General features: G+C 42.1%; 1 protein-coding gene across 1 annotated transcript in view; it reads right to left on the bottom strand.

The window, feature by feature from the left end:
* rab3gap2 (RAB3 GTPase activating protein subunit 2 (non-catalytic)) overlaps window positions 1-17,999 on the bottom strand; it is a 116,169-nt gene that overhangs the window by 62,841 nt on the left and 35,329 nt on the right. The window contains exons 8-13 of the mRNA XM_085980986.1: window positions 16,793-16,892; window positions 8,661-8,759; window positions 7,071-7,219; window positions 6,713-6,792; window positions 5,599-5,688; window positions 746-885 (exon numbers count right to left, since the gene is read on the bottom strand). Of these exons, the coding sequence (XP_085837112.1) occupies window positions 746-885; window positions 5,599-5,688; window positions 6,713-6,792; window positions 7,071-7,219; window positions 8,661-8,759; window positions 16,793-16,892 (658 nt within the window). The remainder of the gene's footprint in view (window positions 1-745; window positions 886-5,598; window positions 5,689-6,712; window positions 6,793-7,070; window positions 7,220-8,660; window positions 8,760-16,792; window positions 16,893-17,999) is intronic.

The following is a 17,999-nucleotide window of genomic DNA, read 5'->3' as shown; positions in this document are numbered from 1 at the left end:
TGCCAGGACTGGAGAATTTTAGCTATGAGGAAAGATTGGATCAGCTGGGGTTGTTTTCTTTGGAACTGAAGAGGCTGAGGGGAAACTTAATTGAGGTGTATAAAATTATGAGGGGCCTAGATAGAGTGGGTAGGAAGGATCTATTTCTCCTAGCAGAGAGGTCAATAACCAGGGTGCATAGATTCAAAGTAATTGGTAGAAGGATTAGAGGGGAGTTGAGGAGAACTTTTTTCACCCAGAGGGTGCTGGGGGTCTGGAACTCACTGCCTGAAAGGGTGGTAGAGGAAGAAACCCTCATCACATTTAAAAAGTAGTTGGATGTGTACCTGAAGTGCTGTAAACTACAAGGCTACGGACCAAGAGCTGGAAACTGGGATTTGGCTGCATAGCTCTTTTTCGGCCGGTACAGACACGATGGGCCGAATGGCCTCCTTCTGTGCCGTAAATTTCAATGATTCTATATTAGAAAACTAAATTACTGTATTGATGCAAATTCGCAGTACATCTGCTATGAAGAATCCAAATTATCTAGTGGTACTAGGACTCCATCAGTTACACGATTCTCTCCTTTTGTGTTGAATGAGTATAAAAACAAATTATTGTTTGCAGTGAAGAGGACAATTATAAACACATTAAGTAGCAACAAATAAAAATTTGCAAAGCAATTAGAAAATGTAAAATTACATGAGAATTTCATATTTCAGCAGTCACTGTTAAATTGATTGTAAACAAATGCCATCCTCACCTTTCCACATGCGTATTGCTACCCCTCTTGCTACATCTAGTAAAGCGACACGGCCAAAATCATCTGTTACAGCTGCCAGGGTATTACAAGGTGAGAGGCAAATATTTTCTCCATGCCGACGAGAATCTGGAATCCCAAACCTGCAAAATAATTAAGTAGAATAATACATAAACATGGCTTACTAGGAGCTGCAATAATGCAGTAATCATTGCTAATGTAAAAAGTGGAGAAGAAATACTCAAACACAAGCCAGAGCTGACCAAACTGTACAGCATTCTGGTCAGACAGTATCTGGAGCACTGCTGCCAGTTCTGGTTGGCTGCAGGCAGTGCAGAAGAGTCACAAGGCTAATCCTTCGTGTCAATGGTCTGAGTTACATGGAAATAAGAGAGAAACCAGAGATTTTCAGCCTGGAAAGGAGGTGCCCTAGAATTGATCTTTGAGATATATAAAAGACAGCTGATGGAAAGGAAAAAAGATACACCCAGAATTAGGTCAATGTTAAGGATACCTCCTCACGGCTGGAGAAGAATTTGGAGTGGGAGGGGGAAGATCCAGTTGTCGTGGTCCACGTAGGAACCAACAACATAGGTGGAACTAGGAATGAGGTTCTGCTGAGAGAGTTTGAGGACTAGGGTCCAAATTAAAACACAGAACCTCAAAAAAGGTAATAATATCTGGATTGTTACCTGAGCCACATGCAAATTGGCTTAGGGACAAGCAGATCAAAGAGATAAATGTGTGGCTCAAAGAGTGGGAGGAATGGGTTTCGATTCATGGGGCACTGGCACCAGTACTGGGGAAAGGAGCTGTTCCGTTGAGACACAGTTTCCTAGAACAATACATTGTGGAACCAACCAGGGAACAGGATATTTTAGATCTTGTATTGTGTAATGAGACAGGGTTAATTAGTAATCTCATAGCAAAGGATCCTCTGGGGAAGAGTAATCATAATATGATAAGTATTTCACTCAAACCCAATGTGAAATTCTAAGTCTGAAACTAGAGCCTTAAACTTAAATAAAGCCAATTACATAGGTATGAAGGGCGCATTGGCTAAGGTAGATTGGGAAATTAGATTAAGAGGTATGATGGTAGATAAGCAGTGGCAAACATTAAAAAAATATTCCAACATTCTCAACGAATACACATTCCATTGAGAAATAAAAACTCCACGGGAAAAGTGTGGCTAACAGTAGTTAAGGATAGTATTAGATTAAAAAGCAGGCTTATAATGTTGCTGAGAATAGTAGTAAGCCTAAGGATTGGGAGAGCTTTAGAAACCAGGAAAGATGACCAAAAAATTTATAAAAAGGGAGAAAATAGAATGAGAGTAAACTAGCAAGAAATATAAACACAGATTGTAAGAGCTTCTACATTTATGTAAAAAGGAAGAGAGTAGCAAAAGTAAGCATTGGTCCCTTAGAAGCTGAGACAAGACAAATTATAAATGGGGAATAAGGAAATGGCAAAGACTTTAAACAAATATTCTGTATCTGTCTTCACAGTAGAAGACACAAAAAGTATACCAAAATAGTGGTGAACCTAGGAGCTAATGAGAGTGAGGAGCTTAAAGTAATTAAGATCAGTAGAGAAAATGTACTCGAGAAACTAATAGGACTAAAATCCGACAAATCCCCTGGACCCGACGGCCTACATCCTAGAGTTCTAAAAGAGGTGGCTGCAGAGATAGTGGATGCATTGGTTGTGATCTTCTAAAAGTCCCTAGATGCTAGAACGGTCCCAGTAGATAGCAAATGTAACCCCGCTATTCAAGAAAGGAGGGAGAGAGAAAACAGGGAACTACAGACCAGTTAGCCTGACATAGGTTGGTGGGAAAATACTGGAATCTATTATAAAGGAAGTGGTAACAGTGTACTTAGAAAATCATAATACGATTAGACAGAGTCAACATGGTTTTATGAAAGGGTAATCGTGTTTAACAAAGTTATTAGAGTTTTTAAAGAGGTAAATAGCACTGTAGATAAAGGGGAACCAATGTAGTATATTTGGATTTCCAAAATGCATTCGATGAGGTGTAACGTAAAAGGTTGTTATGCAAGATAAGGGCTCTGGAGATGGGAAACTAGTTACAATGAGAGACTTGCAATAGTGCGACTATTTCCAGTGGAGCAAAGAGGAGATTTCACGTAAATTTAAAAAATGATCAAGACTATGGATAGAGTAAACAGGGAAAGACTATTTCCTCTGGCTGGGGAGAAGAGGTCATCAATGTAAAATAATCACAAAAAGGAGTGAGTGAGTAAAGAGATTAGGAGAAATTTCTTTACACAGACAGTTGTCAGTGCATGCAATTCTTTGTCATATGGATGGTTGAGGCAGAAACCACTGAACCTTTTAAGGAAAAATTGAATTAATATTTGAAGCAGAGAAAGGCACAAGGCTATGAGGAGCAAGCAGGACAGTGTGATTAGTATGGTTAGCTCCAACAAAGATGGGCCAAATGAACTTCTCCTGTTCTGTAAACCTCTATGGTTCTATAGAAATTAAGAACGTGCATTTATATAGCAGCAAGAATGTGGAGCTTGCTACCACGTGGAGTAGTTGAGGCGAATAGCATAGATACATTTAAGGGAAAACTCGATAAATACATGAGGGAGAAAGAAATACAGATATGTTGATGTGGTGAGATGAAGTAAATAAAGTGGAAGGAGGCTCGTGTGGAGCATAAACACTGGCATGGCCTTTTTCTGTGCTGTAAATTCTATGTGCTGTAAATTCTATGTAATATAGTGCCTTTCATGTCTCAAACCACTTTACAGCCAATTAATTATTTTTGATGTATAGTCACTGTTGTAATTTAGGGAAACGCAGCTGCCAACTTACATACAATGTCTCACAAATAGCAAATCATCTGTTTTTGCGTGAGGGACAAATGTTGATCAGAACGCTAGCATAATACAGTAGACTTGCATCGGAAACCAATACAATTCCCTACTGCAGCTCTCACTGAAGAAACTAAAAAAAGTGTTTTTAATGTGAACAAACAGGGACATGGCTGCCCTTGCACAGTTTAAATTCTTGGAAATGCTGTTTTGAGCAAAGGTGGAAAGTAATCTTGCATTTGAAGTAACTCCAGTCAGCACACTCCAGGCAGTAGGTGCTATTGACAGGCAGTACAAAGTTTGCTATTGTACTACTACATATAGTAGTTGGCACCTTTAAATGCAGCCACTCGGATCTGTGTGTTTAATGCTGGCTTAATAAAGTGTTTAAATAATATTGCTGGAATGCTTACTTTTAGTATCTTCCAAAAGCAGAGCACATTTGAAATCCAAATCCTGCCATGTACATGACATGAACTTTCAAGCAATTTTCTCTCTCCTGGATACAGAAAAAAACAAATCCTCCTGGCCCTTTGGCTACCAAATACTACCAATCCAGCATGGAACCTGTGTGCTGCGTTACCTACCCGCTGATTCGCATGGTAATGCTGTAAGATGAGGTAACAGAGAGGGTGAATGAGGGTAGTGCAGTTGATGTGTATATGGACTTCTAAAAGGCATTTGATAAAGTACCACATATTAGTCTGGTTAGCAAAATTGAAGCCCATGGGATAAAAGGGACAGAAGCAGCACGGATACAAAATTGGCTAAGGGATAGAAAACAGAGTAATGGTGAATGGCTGTTTTTCAGACTGGAGGGAGGTATAGATCTCCAAGGTTCAGTACTAGGGCTCCTGCTGTTTTGATATACATTAATGACTTAGACTTGGGGGTACAGGGCACTAATCTCAAAATTTGCAATGACACAAAACTTGGAAGTGTAGTAAGCAGTAAGGAAGATAGTAACAGACTTCAAGAGGACATAGACAGACTGGTGGAATTGGTGGACATATGGCAGATGAAATTCAACGCAGAAAAAAGTGTGAGGTGTTATATTTTGCTAAGAAGAACGACCATACAAACTAAACGCTACAATTTTAAAAGGAGATGCAAGAACAGAGACACATGCAGGTACACAAATCTTTAAAGGTGGCAGGACAAGTTAACAAAGCAGTTAATAAAGCATATGGGATCCTGGGCTTTATAAATAGAGGTATCGAGTACAAAAGCCAGGAAGTTATGCCAAACCTATATAACACACTAGTTCGGCCCCAGCTGGAGTAATGTGTCCAATTCTAGGCACCACACTTTAGGAAGGACGTGAAGGCTTTGGAGAGGGTACAGAAGAGATTTACTAGTATAGTTCCAGGGATGAGGGAGTACGGTTATGTGGATAGATCGGAGAAGCTGGGGTTGTTCTCCTTTGAGAAGGCCAAGAGGAGATTTGATAGAGGTGTTTAAAATCATGAAGGGTTTAGATAGAGTAAATAAAGAGAAACTGTTTCCAATGGCTGAATGGTCGATAACTTGAGGGCACAGATTTAAGATGGCAAAAGAACCAGAGGCGACAGGAGGAAAAACTCCCCCCCCGCCCCCGCCCCCACCCCCACCCCGCCACAAGTGGTTCGGATTTGGAATGCACTGCCCGATACGGTAGTAGAAACAGGTTCAATAGTAACTTTCAAAAGGGAATTGGATAAATACAAGGAGAAAAAATTGCAGGAATACGGGGAAAGAGCAGGCAAGTGGGACTAACTGGATTGGTCTTTGAAAGAGCTGGCACAGGCTCGATGGGCCGAGTGGCATCCTTCTCTGCTGTACTATTCACATTCTATAACTAAGAACTCAGAGGATTCTTGGGCAACTTTTACCAATAATACCTCATGCTGCAAAAACACAGATTTCAGAACGCTAACAGTTGAGAAAACCTTGACAGGTGACATGTATGAGACCTTAATGTTCCTCCTTCGATTATTGTTGTTGTTGTTAAATACACATTTTACCCACCTTACAGCAAGAGGGGTTGCAGGTTCAACTTTTGGTTTCTGTTTCTGCACCGGCTCTTCGTCATGCTTGCTTTTCCACCCAAGCCATCCACTGGAAAATGCACCAAGAAACCCATAACAAGTCACAGTCTGCTAAGTTTTAGGCAGGATGGAAGTCTGCCAACCAAGCATTTACTTACTTTAAATTATCACCTCTACAACGTTTACAGAAGCAAACACTCTACGTTTCTGATCATTTATCAGCCAAGGAAAGACACTAGCATTGCACAAAACGCATTAAAGTTTTATCATGATACAATCATGTCAACAATAAATCTTTCATGAATACAATTCTATTTAAAGCCTTTCCAATACATTTTAAATTTCCACTCGTACTACATGACTCCATCATTAAACAAATTTTTAACTTTGTGTAAATTACCATTTTTAAAAAAACATTAAAATTTGCAAACACAAGACAAAGGACAAGTGCATTACAGACATTCAGATAATCCAACATTTACTACAGGCAATATTCAGGAAAACTGATGAATAGTTATGGTAGGAACATGAACAGCCACTCAAGGTAACCCAAAGTGACCCCAATGCAGCAGGTGACTGTCACAAATTGCACATGAGGACTCAAAACAATAACCTAGAACCTCGGAAGCTTGTATTCCCTAACTGGAGGGGCAGGTCTTAAGACTTACAATCATCTTCTCTAGTAAGTACACCCTAATAATTCATTTTGCAACATGCAAAACAAAATAGGGTGTAATTCAAAGACAAAGTTAATTTAAATCTTTATCTGGAAGAGGTGAAAGAATGTGCCCATGCGTGCACACGCACGAGGTGGTATCCAGGAGACCACTCAAGCCAGAAGTCGGTGCATGAGAAGCAAATAGCTCTATAGGCTTGAAATCCCTCCGCCCGCCCCCACCAATCTTCTTACAGGCATATCTGAGGGAATTGTCTATGACACATAGCTGGGCTGCGGCATTCTACATAGTGCTCCAAAAATAGAACATCTTTGAAGCAATTTGGCACGTAGTTTCAAAACTGATAAAAAAAATATATCAAGCGGCAGCTACAGTGCAATTCAATAAAAAAAACAACAAACATAACTGCTTTCTTACCTAGCTGCATTAAATAAGGCTGATGTGAGCTTGCTGGCAACTGCTAAAGCAACATGCGATAGCAATGGCTGGGTGCTACCCTGTAACAAATCAAACAGATAACGTTTCATCAAAATGGTAGAAGAGTCCTGAGGGAGCGCTACCTTTTATTTAATATTGCTTTTCGAATGTTACCAGCAGAAAATGTACTTAAGTTGTAAATCATTTAATTCTATATTGAAAATGAATTATATGAAACACTTGTTCAAATAATGCATTATTTGCTATTTACAGAGATCTATTTAGATACATAGATGTTCTAAAATGGATGTTCTAAAATCAAAGTCTTAAACTGAAAGCACGTCATATAAACACACACCTCCAAAGCATAGAAGAAACCTGCGAACGGACCAGAACCAACTGTTACGTATTCTGACATGGCTGGTGGGCTGCTTTTTACAGTAGCAGTAAATCCACCTAAAACAGAGGCAGTCTTCAACTGATCAAATGGACAAAGTGTCATGATTCCTGGTGTAAAAGAAAAAGAAAAGTTGTGACAAATACATGAAAGCATGTTCCACTCTGCAATAAATCCCAAAAAGGGCATAATTGCTTTAATACAAGTATATTAGCTTCTCCGTCAGTTACGTTCACTCTTCCTCAAATAAACACTGGCATGGATCAATTGGGTCGAATGGCCTGTTTCTGTGCTGTAAATGCTATGTAACTATATGTATATCATTGAGTGAGGAGTTAAAGAAAATCTGAGTATCTCAGAGACACTGTAAACAGATCTATTAAGATATATATAAAAATTGATTTCCAAATGATACTCAAGTAAAGCTGTTTTCAGCAATGTGAGAATACAAAGAAGAATATGCATTTGTATGGCACCTTTTGCATCATCAGGACATTCCAAAGCTCTACAGTCAGTTAATTACTTTTAAAATCTGGTCACTGTTTTTGGAGACAAATGTGGCAGCCAATTTGCACAGAGCAAGATCTCACTAACAGCATTGAAATAAGTGAACAGAACACACAAATGTCATTCAGATTACCAAAACATCTGAAGTCAAATCAATAAAGAGGAAATATATCTGAATAATGGAATGCAAATCCTGAAGAAAATGTTAAAATTAGATGCAACATAAATCTCCAAATTGGAACTGGCAAAAATACATGGCTGCAGCTTGGGAGCCACAATTCACTTCTTAAAACCACAGTGAACCAAAAGAAATATTCATCCGATAGTTAAGGAAACCAAATCATGGCATTCTACCACCACTCATGAACCAAATTTTTTTTTCTAGTGGATGTGTTCACAGACACCAATTGTTGACATCAGATTCAATATTATACTGCCAGGCGTGGAGCAGATATTTACTAAAAAATGAACCTGATGAACACATTGTGCGAAAAACTTAATGAAAATAATTTTCTTTCTCCTAAAGCAGCCATTATCTGACAGTGCATTTTACTGGGTTTTTTTGACAGGTAAGGGAAAAAGAACAAGGAAGAAAGCAACACAAATGTGATCCAGAAACACTGAAATGATAAATGATAATGAAGGCGGTTATTTTCACTAACTTCAGGAATTTACACATGACTCAAGCTGTTGGCTATTTTGCAGGTTCTTACCAATTCAGAATTTCCTTTACCACCAAATTTTATTTTGGGCCTCCTGTACCTGAGCAAGTTTTACCAATCAAATGGGCAATTGGTCTGAATTAGCACCACAGATGCTGTCAGTGCGACTACACATTGAGCCACTAATGTACATTTCCCTTGCTAGACTGTATGCTGACATCTACTGTGGCGTTCGTGGCAATTGTCCCTCACTTTGGGCCAGCACCTCAACTCCACCAGATAACCAGTATCTCCTTCATGAGTAAACCAAGCTGCTAATATTATTCCACCAAAAGCCTCATGAAACAGTGCTACCTTTTCTATGAATTGATTCTTTTATTACCTATGCTTGCATGGTCCACTATCATATCAACATCCTGTAGGCCCCATTTCTTGTAAGTTAATGGCGGAGGTTGTATGTTCTCAGCACCTGAAGCTGCAGCTGTAAGAAAGTGCAACATAGCAAGAAAGTTAGCAAAATATGCTGCTATCTGAGGAACCTTCTGAAGTTATTTGTTTTGTGCAAATAAAATAAAATTAGTCACACAAAATTCACTTATTAGAGAAGGATAGTTGTACAATATAAAAACAAACCTTGCTGGAGATACCCTAATTTTCAGTACTGAGTTACTACCAAATTGTAGAATGCCATGATGCAAGGGAGCCCCAAAATGGCAAGTCTCTATAGTGCAGTGTGGTGGGAGGTACTGTGGAGAGGGTGTCTTAGGGTTTGGGGGAACAGGTTCAGAGCTTGACTTCTATTTTCAGCAGAAGGAGGGCTGTATGATAAAAGTCTTCCTTAAAAAAAAATTAATTCTCGGAATATGGGCATTGCTAGCAAGGCCATAATTTATTTCCCATCTCCAGTTGCCCTTGAGAAGGTGGTGGTGAGCCTTCCTCTTGAACCGCTGCAGTCCATGTGGTGATGGTACTCCCTCAGTGCGGTTAGGTAGCGAGTTCCAGGATTTTGACCAAGCAACGATGAAAGTTTTTTTTTTTTTTTTTAGTAGTGACTGCTGAGTACTTATTTTAGACACAATTCCTCTGATAATGAAGCAGCCCAGCTAGGGCTCCCAGGATCTTGCAGCACCTGGAATGGGGTCCCAGGGTGTGGAAGTCGAACGCTGTACCGCAGTCACCTTCCCTGGTCTTATGAAAACACACATAACCTGCCACTGCCAGACCCAAGTTATGCTCCTCTCTCATCACCCTACCTGGCCATGGCCACCTCGCCCACCTTCCACTTCTACCATTCACCTGCCAGCACTACTGACAAATGCCAGTAGGCCTGGCATCGAACGGTATTTTAGAGGACAGAGTAGAGGCGAGCTGCAAGGGTAGCCTGTACAAGACCTACAGAGTAGTAATCATTACAGAACAGTTTCCAATGAAACTTCAGAAAATAAAAATCTAATGGTCCTTCAGTAACAAAACTGAAGAATAGTTTTCCACCTAGATGTGGTGTTAAATTTCTAGGGGCTCTGTTGTGGTGAGGACAGTTGGTAAATAAAGCGCCCTAGAGTATACCTGTAACTGGGGTATTGAATACATTTTTAGATTAATTAAAGGAGTAAGTCATGGCAGGAGAGCTCAGACCCGTGTTCTGCTCCTCCTGCTCTATGTGGGAAATCAGGGACGCTGCCAGTGTCCCTGGCGACCATGTGTGCGGGAAATGCATCCAGCTGCAGCTACTTGTAGACCGCATTGTGGCGCTCGAGCTGCGGGTGGATGAACTTTGGAGCATACGCGATGCTGAGAGGCTCGTGGATAGCACGTTTAGCGAGTTGTTCACGCCTCAGGGTAGGGCAGCACAGGGGGTGACCATCAGGCGGAGCAACAAAGGCAGGCAGGTAGTGCAGGGAACCCCTGCGGACATCCCCCTTTCAAACAAGTATACCGCTTTGGATACTGTTGAGGGGGATGACTCACCAGGGGAAGGCAGCAGCAGCCAACTTCCTGGCACTGGCGGTGCTCCTGCTGCCCAGGAAGGGGGGAAAAAGAGTGGGAGAGCAATAGTGGTAGGGGATTCTATAGTAAGGGGAACAGATAGGCGTTTCTGTGGCCGTAGACGTGAATCCAGGATGGTTTGTTGCCTCCCTGGTGCCAGGGTCAAGGATGTCACTGAGCGGCTGCAGGGCATTCTGGAGGGGGAGGGTGAACAGCCAGTGGTCGTGGTCCACATTGGTACCAACGACATAGGTAAAAAGAGGGATGAGGTCCTGCAGCAAGAATTTAGGGAGCTAGGTGAAGGATTAAAGAGCAGGACCTCAAGGGTTGTAATCTCTGGATTACTCCCAGTGCCACGTGCTAGTAAGTATAGAAATAGGAAGATAGAACAGATGAATGCGTGGCTAAAGGGATGGTGCAGGGGGGAGGGCTTTAGTTTCCTGGATCACTGGGTCTGCTTCTGGGAAAGGTGGGACTTGTACAAGTCGGACGGTTTACACCTGAACCAGAGGGGAACCAATATCCTTGCGGGGAGGTTTGCTAGCACTGCTGGGGGGGGTTTAAACTAACTTGGCAGGGGGATGGGGTACAGAGTGGAGCTATAGTAGGGGGTGATTTACAGCCAAATACAGAGGGAAAAACAAGTCAGCTGGGAAGGCAAAGCAAATATGTGAAGGCAAAAGAGAATATGGCAGGGCTGGAAGGCATTTATTTTAATGCAAGGAGTCTTGCAAATAAGGTGGATGAACTGAAGTTGTTGTTGAACACATGGGAGTACGATATTGTTGCTATCACAGAGACATGGTTGAGGGAGGGTCAGGACTGGCAGCTCAATATTCCGGGGTATAGAATCTTCAGGCGAGACAGAGGGGGGTGTAAAAGGGGAGGGGGTGTTGCAATATTAATTAAGGAGTCAATTACTGCTGTAAGGAGGGATGATATATTAGCGGGTTCCTCTAATGAGGCCATATGGGTAGAACTTAAAAACAAAAAGGGGGCAAGCACTTTGCTGGGAGTGTACTATAGGCCCCCAAACAGTCAGGGGGAGATAGAGGAACAGATATGTAGGCAAATCTCAGAAAAGTGCGAAAATAATAGGGTAATAATAGTGGGGGATTTCAACTTCCCCAATATAAATTGGGATAGTCAGAGTGTGAAAGGCTTAGAGGGTGCAGAATTCTTAAAGTGCATCCAGGAGAGCTTTTTGAGCCAACATGTAGAAAGTCCTACAAGAGAGGGGGCGGTACTGGACCTAATTCTGGGGAATGTAGCCGGGCAAGTGGTGGAAGTGTCAGTAGGAGAGCATTTTGGCGACAGTGACCACAATTCGGTGAGATTTAAGGTGGTCATGGAAAAAGACAAAGACGGCCCGGAAATAAGGGTTCTAAATTGGGGGAAGGCCGATTTTAATATGATAAGGCAGGATCTGGCCAAATTGGACTGGGAGCAGCTACTTATAGGAAAATCCGCATCAAAACAGTGGGAGACTTTCAGAAGGGAAATAGAGAGAGTACAACGCCAACATGTTCCTGTAAAAGTCAAGGGTGGGACCAACAAGCAAAGGGAACCTTGGATGACAAGGGATATACAAAAATGCATTAGAAATAAAAGGGGGGCTTTTGGCAGTTACAAAAGACTAAAGACGGAAGAAGCCCTAGAGGAGTATAAAAAATGCAGGGGCATACTTAAAAAAGAAATTAGGAGGGCGAGGAGGGGCCATGAAATAACACTGGCGAGCAAAATAAAGGAAAATCCTAAGATGTTTTATAAGTATATTAAGGGCAAGAGGATAACCAGGGAAAGGGTAGGGCCCATTAGGGACCAAAGTGGCAATCTGTGTGTAGAGCCAGATGATGTAGGCGGGGTTTTAAATGAATTTTTTGCATCTGTGTTCACTATGGAGAAAGACGATGCAGACATAGAAATCGGGCAAGGGGGCTGTGACATACTTGAACATATTAGCATCGAGAGGGAGGAGGTGCTAGCGGTTTTAGCAGGCCAAAAAGTGGATAAATCCCCAGGCCCAGACGAGATGTATCCCAGGCTGCTGTGGGAGGCAAAGGAGGAGATTGCAGGGGCTCTGACACAAATTTTCAGAACCTCTCTGGCCACAGGGGATGTACCAGAGGACTGGAGAACAGCTAACGTAGTACCATTATTCAAGAAGGGTAGCAGGGATAAACCAGGGAATTACAGGCCAGTGAGCCTAACATCTGTGGTAGGGAAATTATTGGAAAAAATTCTGAGGGACAAAATTAGTCTCCACTTGGAGAGGCAAGGATTAATCGGGGATAGTCAGCATGGCTTTGTCAAGGGTAAATCATGTCTGACAAATCTGATTGAATTTTGAGAGGGGGTGACTAGGGGGGTGGATGAGGGAAATGCTGTGGATGTGGTTTACATGGACTTCAGTAAAGCTTTTGACAAAGTCCCGCATAGGAGACTGGTCAAGAAGGCAAGAGCCCATGGGATCCAGGGTGCCTTGGCGCGTTGGATCCTAAACTGGCTGAGTGGCAGGAGGCAGAGGGTGATGGTCGAAGGTTGCTTTTGTGACTGGAAGCCTGTGTCCAGTGGGGTACCTCAGGGATCGGTGCTGGGTCCCTTGTTGTTTGTGATCTACATAAATGATTTGGATGAGAATGTAAAAGGTATGATCAGTAAGTTCGCAGATGACACGAAAATTGGTGGGGTGGTAAATTGTGAGGAGGAAAGCCTCAGGCTACAGGACGATATAAACGGGTTGGTCAGATGGGCGGAAAAGTGGCAAATGGAATTTAACCCTGAAAAGTGCGAGGTGATGCATTTTGGACGGACAAATAAGGCAAGGGAATACACAATGAGTGGTAGGACCCTAGGAAGTACAGAGTGTCAGAGGGACCTTGGTGTACATGTACATAGATCCCTGAAGGCAGCGGAACAGGTAGATAAGGTGGTTAAAAAGGCATATGGGATACTTGCCTTCATTAGCCGAGGCATAGAATATAAGAGCAGGGAGGTTATGATGGAACTGTACAAAACGCTGGTGAGGCCACAGCTGGAGTACTGTGTGCAGTTCTGGTCGCCTCACTATAGGAAGGATGTGATTGCTTTGGAGAGGGTGCAGAGAAGATTCACCAGGATGTTACCTGGGATGGAGCGCCTCAGCTATGAAGAGAGGCTGGACAGGCTGGGGTTGTTTTCCTTGGAGCAAAGAAGGCTGAGGGGGGACCTGATTGAGGTGTACAAAATGATGAGGGGCATAGATAGGGTAGACAAAGAGGAACTTTTCCCCTTAGTAGGGGGGTCAATAACAAGGGGGCATAGATTCAGGGTAAGGGGCAGGAGATTTAGAGGGGATTTGAGGAGGAACTTTTTCACCCAGAGGGTGGGTGGAATGTGGAACTCAATGCCTGAAATGGTGGTAGAGGCAGGAACCCTCACAACATTCAAGAAGCATTTGGATGAGCACTTGAAATGCCATTGCATACAAGGTTATGGACCAAATGCTGGAAAATGGGATTAGACTGGACAGGGATGGATGGGCGGCGCAGACACGATGGGCCGAAGGGCCTCTTTCTGTGCTGTAAAACTCTATGACTCTAGATGAATAAATAGATTGTAATGATTTTAAGATGAGTCATGCTCCAATTGAAGTAACTGCATCATTACATGTTACGCAATTTATCTTTTCTGCACAATGTGACAAAAACATTTATATAATCCATGCCTACAGCATTTCTATTTCTGGTAGTTTCACATATTCCAGTGCATAAGCCATATCTTATACCAAATTATTTTCCAAATTTTAGGTTAATCATAAATGAGCTCTACAAATACTAAAAGTACTATTGTAGTATTAGGGAAACTTACAAATGAAATGCTTGGGAAAGTAATATTACTGCTGCAAAAATAATGAACTTCCTCCCTTATAAATCAAGAGATCTTCACTCCAAAGTACAACAGCTCGAAGACAGCATTTGTGACACCAAGATTGATGCATGTAAACTGTCTCCCAGCACCAGAACATTTCTTGTGTTTGTTATGGCATTCACTAGAAAAGGTAGCATGTGTGTGTGTGTGTGTGTGTGTGTGTGTGTGTGTGTGTGTGTGTGTGTGTGTGTGTGTGCGCGTCAGTGAATAAGCAAGGAGAAAGGGGCTCAGACATTTGCCAGATCTCAAGATTTTTTGATTTAAAAAAAGTCAACTGCTTCATAGGTCAGGTGTAAATGGAGAAATCTTGGATTTATGATTTATGGGTATGTTACATTAGATTTGATTTATGCAATTTATAACAGATTTTACCATAGAAGATTGTAAGCAGAAAATAGTTTTTAAACTATGCATATTTTAAACAGAGCCAGGAATGAAACATCAAGCATCTTAAAGGAACATAGAACATTATTTCAGCAGGTTTACCTTTTCTGGAAACTACACAATGACAAATTTTACATTTTCTGCCACTCAAAACAAAACTTCATACTTGGCTTCAGAATTACTGATACAAAATATCCAGTTATAAAGGTACGGATGCTAATGCAACAGAGGTTTTCAAACTCAGACTCCTGGACCCCAGGGGTTCATGAGAGGATTCAAGCCTGGGCTTTGAATACTACAAGTCTTGAGCGCAATGTCTTAAGTAATGTTTTTCTGGAGTATTTCTGCTACTGTATTCTAATAATTAAAAAAAATCTGCTATCATGGCCTTTAGCAGCTGACACTTGGGCCGCAAATTTAATAGCATTCAGGGGGCAGGTCCCCTGTCAAAATAGCAAAGATTGACAGCGGGTAGGAAACCTGTTGTCAACCCACCTCCATACGAGTCTCCCAGGTGTCGGGTCTGTCAGTGGAGAACTGTCCTGACACCATGCGGCGGGGGAGACAATTCAGCCAATTTAAGACTATTTTGAGGCTTACTTCCAATTTTACGTTCTCCCCCATGGGTTACCCACTGTTCGGGGAACACGCCAGCTCAACCTGGCGTGTTTAGTCTGCTTTGACGTTTCTGAAAAGCGGACAGCTGCAGAAGTGATGTAAAGGATGACATGTTGCAGATGGTGAGTTTCAGGCCGCAGAAAATGTATGTATGTATATAAAATGAATGAGAGAGAGAGAGAGAGAGAAAGAGAGAGAGATTCCTTTAGCTTACAAGTTTTTAGATCCAACTGACAGATGGCTTCTGTCATCTTACCTGCAGCTGTCATCTACTGCAGCAACATCGGAGCCATTGGAAAAAAAAAAAAAAATCGGACCTTGGTCCTCAGAATCCTTTTACGATCAGCCCCAACACCAACAACATCACCAACCTTCTCTGCCATCACCTGATGCTGCACTGGACACAGGGAATCAGCCCCTGACAACATTGCTGGCCAGCGATGGCATCGCCAGATTTACTTCACTTGACACTGTACACCCTGGCTGCCACATGATGTGCCAGGTTGACACCATCCCACTCCAACACCGTGAAGCATCCCTTTAATGTCCAAGCCATTCCATGCACACACATCACTATAGCTAAGGGGGGGGGGGGGTGGAGTTATGTCTCTCCAATAAGGGGCAGTGTTGAAAATATAGATTTCGCTCTATGACAACACATTACCAGAAACTTCACATGGACATTGGCTAAACTTCAAGTGCCTACCCTTTTGTGTTGTTAGTTGGTACGCTTGCAGTAGGATGAGAGTGAATGTGAGGGGTGGCTACTGAGATGGGGAAGTGATAAAGTAGATAGAGGGGGTTGGGTGGAGTTGCAAGGTAAGTTGGTGTGAGTAAGGATGTGCAGGAGAAGGGTAGGGAAGGCAGAGTGATGGGGATGTGTTGAGTGGCGCAGCAGGGTGAGTTTGAGTGTGGCTTTGCAGTAATGTTTCGTGATCCACTGAGATCATTGAAAGGTTGGCGCCACTGCAGCCAGGGACCAGACGACATCCCTGCTTTTGCCCTCCTGTGCAATGTGCAACCAGGCTGCGTTGATCTCCTGGGGAGGTCTCTTCCACCCATTGGAAGGGAAGAGAACCTCCCCACGTGCTATGACTCCCTCCATAAGCATATGGAGGGTGTCATTGGAGAGCCTGGGTGCAAGCGTTCACCTTTGTGCAGTGCTCGTCAATGTTTGCAGCACCTCAATGCTGTCAAACACTGACAGAACAACTGTCAAACTCCATGTGGACGTGGTCCCTTTAAGGAAACCGGCTGATGACGCATCATCAGATCCGCTTCCTGTTAATTGGCCAGGAAGCCCGCAGGGCGGGCTTAACAAGATCAATTAAGGGAAAATCACGTCTACAGAGCGGCTGCAGCTGGGAGCTGGACCAGAACCCGGAAACCAGCTCTCCCGACACCATCCCGTCTCCTCCATTAAATTCGCGGCCTTGGTTTCAGGAGTTTGGATTGAAGGTACTTGGGATTGTGTCAGGTTAGCAGGGAACCCCACACTGAAGGATTTGAAAGCCTCTAATACAAAAGCCCAAATTTAATATAAAAATCTTACTCAAAATACAATTAATGCACCAGGCATAATATATATATAAAAAAATATATATTTTTTTTAATTACCTCTTGCTACCTGGTTTCGACAGGCGCGAAGAGACTGAAAGAGGCTGAATCCATCTATTGTCACAAGGGCAGCTGGATATAGAATACTCAATTCTTCATGCTTAGAAATGAAAATCAGAATTCCAGTTAGTAATCCATCAAGACATTCGAGTAAATTACTAAATCATCTCAAAAACACTTACACGATAGCATTTTTTTTTAAAATACCGTCTCTACAAGTTGGACCAGAGATAGTCAGCCATTGGGGTGGTGAAACAAAGCTGGTCAGTTTTACTCGAGGTATTTTTAGACACGAAGCAGATATACCCTTTCAGACACTAGGCAATTTTGCAACAAGTCAAGCACTAAAATCTTTTCTCACTTTCCCCACTCGGAAATGTTTCACGCAAGAGTGAAATGCAGCTGTCCTCTCATCTAACGAGACCTTGTTTGTATTGTGCTTTTATAATCTTCTCTTGTGCTGTCTCTCCACTGTAAGAAGTTCATCTCTCTCCTCCCCTCTCTCTCCACCCGCACCCCCCCCCAGGTTAATTGGAGTAAATGGATATGGTCATAGAATGGCAGGTTGGAACTGCAATTGTACAATAATAAGGTCTTCAATACCTCTCTGAAAATATGGTGCATGAGTCACTTCCATGCAATGCAAGGTTACCTTCATAAAAATTAGCGAAGATGTTAGAGAATTGCTTTAAATGATTTTTTCTCCTGTTTCATCAAGTTTAGCCCATTTCACTGAAGTGAGTTGGATAATTGTTTAGTGCATTGTTTTGTACCAAGGACTGCATTATCCAATGTATAGGACAATATCTACCAAACATTTCATCAGGCTTATCTTAAAAAAAAAAAGGAAATACAATCCTGAAATCAATATTCAGACTCCACAAGGTGCAGCAACCTTGCAAGCTACTCCACAAATATTACAATGTAAACCTGAAAACAACCGATGAATATGTAATTACAAATATGTAATTACGAATATGCAAAAAGGCTCCTCACCCTAACCCCATTATATTGAACTACACCACTTCTGTGTAACCTAGTCATACTTTCAAATACTTCAGGGTAAATGCAAACTTTCAGTAATTTAGTCATTTTTCCAGCACTTAATACTGATGTTATTGTCATTGTTATCATGGTATAAGCAGAGCATCAGGCATCCAATAAATATTTAGCTAACAAGCAAATCAGATACTATTATCCATTCATG

This window comes from Somniosus microcephalus, chromosome 3 (genome assembly GCF_052327205.1).
Source record: "Somniosus microcephalus isolate GS21.2 chromosome 3, FLI_Smic_1.0, whole genome shotgun sequence".
NCBI classification, from domain to species: domain Eukaryota; kingdom Metazoa; phylum Chordata; class Chondrichthyes; order Squaliformes; family Somniosidae; genus Somniosus; species Somniosus microcephalus.
This window is presented reverse-complemented; position numbering and strand designations above follow the sequence as displayed.